Source organism: Herpailurus yagouaroundi, unplaced genomic scaffold, assembly GCF_014898765.1.
Source record: "Herpailurus yagouaroundi ecotype Mexico unplaced genomic scaffold, PumYag 142, whole genome shotgun sequence".
In the NCBI taxonomy this organism is placed as follows: domain Eukaryota; kingdom Metazoa; phylum Chordata; class Mammalia; order Carnivora; family Felidae; genus Herpailurus; species Herpailurus yagouaroundi.
This window is the reverse complement of record NW_024412397.1, coordinates 14178397-14185859: the sequence shown is the minus strand read 5'-3', so window position 1 is coordinate 14185859 and position 7463 is coordinate 14178397. Positions and strand designations below refer to the sequence as shown.

The 7463-nt window shown below is 42.1% G+C and overlaps 1 protein-coding gene across 1 annotated transcript in view; it reads left to right on the top strand.

Moving 5' to 3' along the window:
* Positions 1-7072: 7072 nt before the first annotated feature.
* Positions 7073-7463, top strand: part of PHLPP1 (PH domain and leucine rich repeat protein phosphatase 1) — a 214337-nt gene continuing 213946 nt past the window's right edge. The window contains exon 1 of the mRNA XM_040478481.1: positions 7073-7461. Coding sequence (XP_040334415.1) covers positions 7272-7461 — 190 coding nt within the window. The 5' untranslated portion in view covers positions 7073-7271. The remainder of the gene's footprint in view (positions 7462-7463) is intronic.

Sequence of the window (7463 nt, the reverse complement as noted above, 5' to 3'; positions counted from 1 at the left end):
AAAAACTGATAAAGACCCTGGAGTTTGGGAATCCGAAGCCATGGATCTTGTTGTCATAGACTGGTTCCTACTGATGAGAAATTCCGATTTCAAAGGACTGACAGCACAGCAGTTTTCTTAAATGTCAGAATAAACCTGCTGTTATTTTAAATGCATTAAAACTTTTTTTAAAATGGCAAGAATAAGTCTTAAAAGGCTCCCCCCCACACACACAAATTAATAGCATCTAAATGTGAAGCTCTCTGCTTTTTGACTAACAAAAACATTTGCCGATGTTCCAAATTAGACAATTTTGTTTTTAGCCAGAATCAGAAATATATATATTTTTTGAGCCAGAAGAGACTTTAGGGACACTGTCTAGTCCAGTCCCTTCATTTCATAAACCAGTAACTGGAACCTCCTTGAGGTTGGAGGTCTTCCTTAGGTCATACTTAACTAGTTTGTATAGGGACTAGAATGAGGACTTCCGACTTCCAACCTTAGGCATTATTGAACTCCTCTAAAATGTTACATGTAGCTACCTTTCAATTATGGAATGTGTAGAAGGCTGAGAATGTTACTCTGCCATTGTCACCATCATTATAAACTTACTCATACACCCCACTGAGCATGTCTGCTTGATTTTTCTGGCACCCCATGGTTACCACCGAGGTATGGTAAGATCACATGCATTATATGGTACTGGTGCAGTGGTTACATTTTGTAGTATTTTGATCTACATGGCAACAGATGGTTGTAAATTGTTGAATTCTGGAAGGTGATAGCTCTGCACTTACCTAACCACATATTATGGGCTGCAGAATGGAAGAGCACTAGAGAGAACTCTTTGCAAGCTCTAGTGCTGTGATTACCAAAGGCTAGTCTGAGATCTGGCACTGGTTTGCCATGGTATTTTTCTTGATTTATGGTAACATGAGGAAAAAAAGGACAAAGTGAGGAATTTTCCATAAAGGTAATTTTGTTTGATTTAAAGAGACTACCTCTTTGTTTATGCTGAGACTTGTCATTCCTATGTTTTTCTCTGTGTTAAAATGCACTTTCTTTAATAGTATTTTTATGGTATTTATAGTTTAAAAATATTTTCTAGGGCAATGCTTACAACTCTTTTATTCACTGTTATGTACTCAGACCTAGCTTAGTGCCTGATGTAGGAGACTCAGTGAATATTTAAATGAATGAGTAAAAGGTTGAAATCCCTAGTTTGGTCATCAATTTTTGGGGGTGGTGGGATTTTACGAATCCCTGAAATTGAGAAGTCGGATAAATTTCAGACTGTGGCTCCTAGGGAGCACTACAAAACACCTAGTGAACTAGAGTGTCCTCACCCCAAATTGGTAACTACTTGGTTCGTGAGAGGGTGACCATATTTCGAAATAGGGTCTTTGCAGATGCACTCAAAGTTAGGATGAGACCATAATGGGCCCTGGTCCAATGACTGTTACCCTTATAAGAAGAGGAGTTTGGACGCAGAGACACAGGGAGAAGGCCAGGCAATGACAGGTGCCAGAAAACAGAGATTGGAGGATGCACCTCCAAGCCAAGCAGGGCTGTAACCGGGAGAAGCTGGAACCGGGACGCAAGAAAGGAGGCCCCCCGAGCCTTCAGAGCAAGCTTGGTCCTGCTGACACCTTGACTTTGGACTTCCAGACTCTAGAACTGTGGTAGAATAAACTTGTTGTTTTATGCCATCTAGTTCAAGGTACTTTGTTATGACAGCCCTAGGAAACAACTATATCTAGGAGTCCAGACTGGTGGGTGTGATGGGAAGTAAGGGGAAAAGGGTAAGATTTCTAGGAATTGATTGTGTGTTCCATAATCACTCTGTTTTGGGACAACAAAAGAGAATACCCATGCTACTTTTTTAGGGTATAATTAATGACTATAAATATAGGGAAATCATTATCTGGAGACTACTTTTCTATTTTTAGTCATGGAAGATTTAGGGGAAATGCTTTGGGATGATTTTGGAAAGACTTTTTTTTTTTCTTTTCTTTTCTTTTCTTTTTCTTTTTCTTTTTTCTTTTTTTTTTTTTTTTTTTGTTAGACAGGAATATTGATGGAAAGAGATCTTAGGCATATGGGACAGACTAGAATCCAAAATGAGTTTCTAAAAAGCTGAGTGTAAATCGATTTTTAAAATGAATATATTTTAAATGTGTAAATATTATAAAGGCCCACTATTTAAACAATTGTATAATGAATTCCTACGTAAGATAAAGAACAAAGAATGCTTTGGGAAGAAATATTTATACACTAATATGTAACTAATCTATGTAGATTTCCGTATTTCCCATTTGCCTGAAACAAGAACTGTTTATATAAAAGAAAAGAGTAGGTCGAGGCAGCCGGGTGGCTCAGTTGTTTAAGCGTCCAACTTTGGCTCAGGTCATGGTTCCTGACCTGAACTCATGGTTCCTGAGTTCCAGCCCTGCATGAGGCTCTCTGCTGTCAACACCTGGAGCCTGCTTCAGATCTTCTGTCCCCGCTCCACTCCCCAACCTTCCCCTGCTTGTGGGCATGCAATCTCTCAAAAATAAATAAACATTAAAAAAAAAAAAAAAGAGTAAGTCAATTTTAGCTAAAGATTTAAAAAGAATGATAATGCTTTTATATAAGCTTCCTTAGGGCAGGTATTTTTGTCTAACTAGTTACTCAGGGTAAATGGTACCTACACATACGATTTCAATAAATCTGTTCCAGAAGTGTCCCAGGTGATTTACATTGAATGAATATTCCAGGTGATTTACATTGTTCCTGGAAGGGGGGGCTTACAAGGTCTCTATTTCTTGGTCTAACACTTCATTGTTGTGCTGTAATATAACACATTTGTTTATTTCTGTGAGGCAGGATGTGAGATATAAGGAAAAGACAAAGAATCATGGGACTTAAAACGGTGCACTAAAATCTGAAAATCTATCAAGTGTATTTGTAAAGTGGACTGCCTAAGATGACAGTGACAATCTAAGTTCTTGATAGAGTTCAAATGGTAAATTTTGTGAGGGAGGGGTAAGGCTTTAGACAGATCAGAAGGTATCTTCCTGCCAGAGAGCAGGGGACATACGAATTCAGTTTAGCCACCTGGGGCCCATTTAGTGCACTAGAGCAGTAATTTGCTAAATGGGTCCCTCATAGTAAAATAGAATGAGTAAATAGTGAGCAATTTAGGCATGGTAAACCACTAGTAGCTCAAGGGATATAAGAATGTGAAACTATAATTAGATCCCTTGTTCATAATGTACTAACTAAATGTATTACATTGTATATTGCATCTTTCTGAGTTTATTTCTGGACACAGCTGAGCCCTTAACAATTCAGACTGAAACCATCCCAGCTATCAATTCATGCTTCCATTAAAATTCCAACTGCTTATATTAGAAAAAAATTCCAAAGATGGTTTCTTTTATCTTGGATCTAAGGATGCAAACAGGATTAACCTAGATGCAAAACACAGCAAGTCAGTTATAAATCACACAGCATAAAATAAACTGTGGCTGTAAATTGAAAATTATGTTCTCTTTTTCTATACTTAGCTGTGAAAATATTTTAACAAGTTGGCATCAGGGTTTGCAACTTTTACATCTGTTGTTTCTTTTCAGGATTATCTTTTAGCATTTTAAGATGTGATTCTTTGCAAAGTGTGGCTTGTCAGAAATGTGGTATTAGATTGTAATTTGGCACACCTTAAAAAGGGTAGGGGGCATTCATGAGTTATGCGGTTTCAGGATACTGGCCTATTCTCCACTGTACTTTTAGTAGGAGAAGCTGCTATTTCATGGGTGTCTGGAAAACATTTGTCCTTTACTGAAATCCTTTTCTTATTCGAAGAAATCATGTAGTGTGGGTTGGCTCAGATGGTCTCGATGATGTTCCGTGATACTACCAAGTTCTAAGCACAAGTTTCATTGCCTTATCTATTCATTGCCCTTGTCTATTATTTCAACTATGAGGTTCCAGTTGATCTAGTGGTTAAGGGGACCGTCTACTCATTATGAACTCCCATCTTCTTTCTGTCTCTCCTCTCACCCCCAAGTTTAGTAACTTTATTGAAGGTTTGGAGGTGGAACAAGGGATGGATCACACTGTGAACCCTTATTCTTCTGTTCTTCCCTCACCTCTGATTTTTATTACGCTGGGTACAATGGAATATGGCATCTTTCAGACTATAGACACTGTGCAGGAAATCGTTTATCTATGTAACAATTATATTCTATCTTCTTTCTCTTCCCTGCCCTATCCCCCAACACAGGATTTTTTGTTTTGTTTTGTAGGCTGGAATGTATATCCTTTTTTCTTTATGCTGAGATACTTTAACATTAACCTTATTCATTATTTCCCTCCTCTTCCCAAATCGGTAATTCCTCACAGCTGTAGGGCAGGAGCGTATGATGACTCCCAACCCCTCCCACCTCCAGTACTTTGGACACTAAATTCTCTGAGCTATGCCTTTTCTTTAAAATTTTCCCCCTTGAAAAGGAGGTGTTTTGGTTATAAATACCTTCAGAGATTAAACAAAATTCCTAGAGGATAAAAAGGCAGTGATTGCATAAAGCTGAATGACAGGAACCAGAGCTAGATTAAGTACAGTACTACAATTTCTTAGGGTGCAAATGGACATTAGGCCAATAGTGACCGTATTTATGATTAGAGTAAACGTTTCCTGAGTTTGTTACACTAGCTAAACAAATATACCTCTAGAAAGCAGCTAGCTATATGGGAGTTAACATACATTTCTTCAATAGCAAAAATTAAACAGGTTTGTAGGAGATCCACTAAGGAACTAATGAATATAAAGACTGAAGACTGTGTAAACAGTCTATGTTTTAGCATTGAAATTTAACATGCCTTTTGTTTTTTAATCATATTAAATAAAAGATAAATTAAAATACCATTCTTTTCATGTCTAGAACAGTTTGTGTTAGGAGCTACTCAAGGCAACATATGGATTAGTGTAGTTGAAATTTATCTTCAGTATCATTACCTTTTTTCTGCCTCTTTGCTTTCTTTCAGAGACAGATCCTTCAGCAAGTACCCAGTTTCGTTACAAAAAAATTCATCCAATGGTAGTCTCTTTGTCTGACTTCCTGGACAAGGTCAGTTCCCCTTGTATTTTTTGTCTTTTCCCATGGCACCTTATAATTTTCCCTTTTCTAGATCGCTCTCACTTGTTGACTTTCTTTGTAATCTATATGCTCTGTGAAGGCAAGGGCAGTGTCTGATTTTTTTGGTTGCTTAACAGTGACTAGTATATAATATGTTTATAGTTTTTATTAAATTAATTGACATGACTATCTTATCTCTTTTGGGAGAATGTGCATTCCCCCTATTTTTAAAAACATGGAACTTGGTTCTGTTGATTGAAATGAAATGCAATAAAAATTAGTTTCATGAGGCCAAGGGGTAAGACTTCAAAAGAAAGATATAGAAAATCATTCTCAAGACTTTCCAGCATCAAGAGAAATATTTATTTTCATACTGGTAGCTTCCTCCATTCCTCTTCAGAGAAACAGTGTAGATAACCTAAGTATGGCTTTACTTGCCCTTACCAATTTCTATTATTTCAGCGACAAGTTCCAGCTGATTTTTTTAAAAGATTTTTTTTTTTTTTTAATTTTTAAATAATCTCTATACCCAAGATGGGGCTCAAACTCACAGCCCGGAGATCAAGAGTCTCATGCTCCCTTGACTGACCCAGACAGGTGCCCCTGATCTCTCTCTTTTCTCTCCTTGCTTGTTTGCCCCCACCCCCTAATGTCCCTCCAGGTTTACTAACCCTATTGAAGTTAAGGGAGGCCCTGGATAGAGGCAGTTGACAAGTCTCACATGTGAAAACTTATAAAAATAAATCTGGGGGGATGGTAATTCAATTACAAATGTTTACTAAATTGTTTTGAATAGCAACCTGTTCTAGTCTAGCCTACAATATTGTTTAAATCGATGAGAAAATGCAACTTTTCAGACCACAACTAAACATTGTAGGAGCAGAAAACGTTTTTTTTTTTTTTTCTCTTAATGTTTTAAGAAAAACCAACGTAAGACGTAACAGGGAACACACAGGACCGATCTCATATCCCACGTCTCCAGTCCATTTCTTCTACTTTCCACTGCTTTGCGTTGTCGTTAAGTTACTTCAGACTTTAAGGTCAATGGGAAAAAACAAGACAGCAGCCCTTTGCCTTTTCCTTCCCGCATATGGCTGTGGAAGAGGATAGGCTCCAGGTTGCACGATTTCGAAAACGCGTATTCAACAATTGCCCATTGGACTTTGTCTTCCCCTGGACTTGAAAAAGTGGGGAAAGTGAGGTTGGCCACTTTTATGGCCAGTTATCCTGTGGTGCTGTGGGCGTGTTTTTGCATCTCATACAATGGGTGGAGGTGAGAACCAAGGAACTGGGACCTTCGTACCGGTTAGCGTCCCTCAAAGCCCTCACTTTAAATTAGCAGGGAAAACGAAAGTCTTCTGGGGAGCGGGAACGGGCGGGTTGGGCACAAATTAACGAACAAGAACATTCCCGGGCACAGAGTTTAACAGCAGAGGGCACAATACCCACTGCCCATAGCCGGCGGCTGGCTGAAGGAGGGGCATAAAATAAGGAACTCTGGGGCCTGTGGTTCGCCCTGTTTCCTTCGGCATGTTCGTTCCAGCGCTAGAACTACAACTCCCAAAGTGCAGCGCGCGTCTGTGGGTGTGTGTCTTCTCTCTCTCTCTCTCTCCCCAGCCGGCCCCTCTCCCAGGCATCGCAGGCACCTCCCGGGATACTGCCCCCGCCCCCGCCCCGCCCTCGTACGCACGCGTCACGTTTGTTTACCCTGAAGCCCCGCCTCTCCGCCGTCCTCCAGCTCTCTCCACTTCTCCCAGGAATGCCGTCATGCTAATGATGCATATTCATGAGGCCCTCGTGGAGTTCCCGCCCTGCCCGCCGCCCGCCTTCCCGCTCCCGGCGCGTGATTAATATTCAATGAGCCCAGCTACGCGGCTGGTTCGCCCCGGCAAAGTGGGGGGAGCGGGCGGGGCCTGCGCTCCAGAGCCCGCGACCCGGGCGGGGAGGGCGTGTGTGGGGGGGCGGTGGCGGCTAGGCGGGCGGGCGCGCGGAATGGAACACCGAGACACCGACGGAATGCTCCGAATTGCCACATAATCCCCTGGAACGGCCGCGCGGAACGCCATTGGCTTCTCCCTTCTCCCCGCGCCGCCGTCTCCCACCTTCGCCTCATCGCCTCCCTCTCCTCCCGCTGCCTCCGGAGCTGGGGGCGAAGCGCGAAGCCCCACTGCAATGGAGCCCGCCGCCGCGGCTACGGCGCAGCGACTCCCAGAGACCAGCAGGGAGGACCGAGCTCCGGCTCCCGCGGCGGCGGCGGCGGCGGCTTTGGCGGCTCTGGCGGCAGCGGCCGGGGGCGGCCGGAGCCCGGAGACCGCGCAGACCTCGGCAGCCCCGACCGGCGGGGCGCGGGAAGAGGCCCCCGGC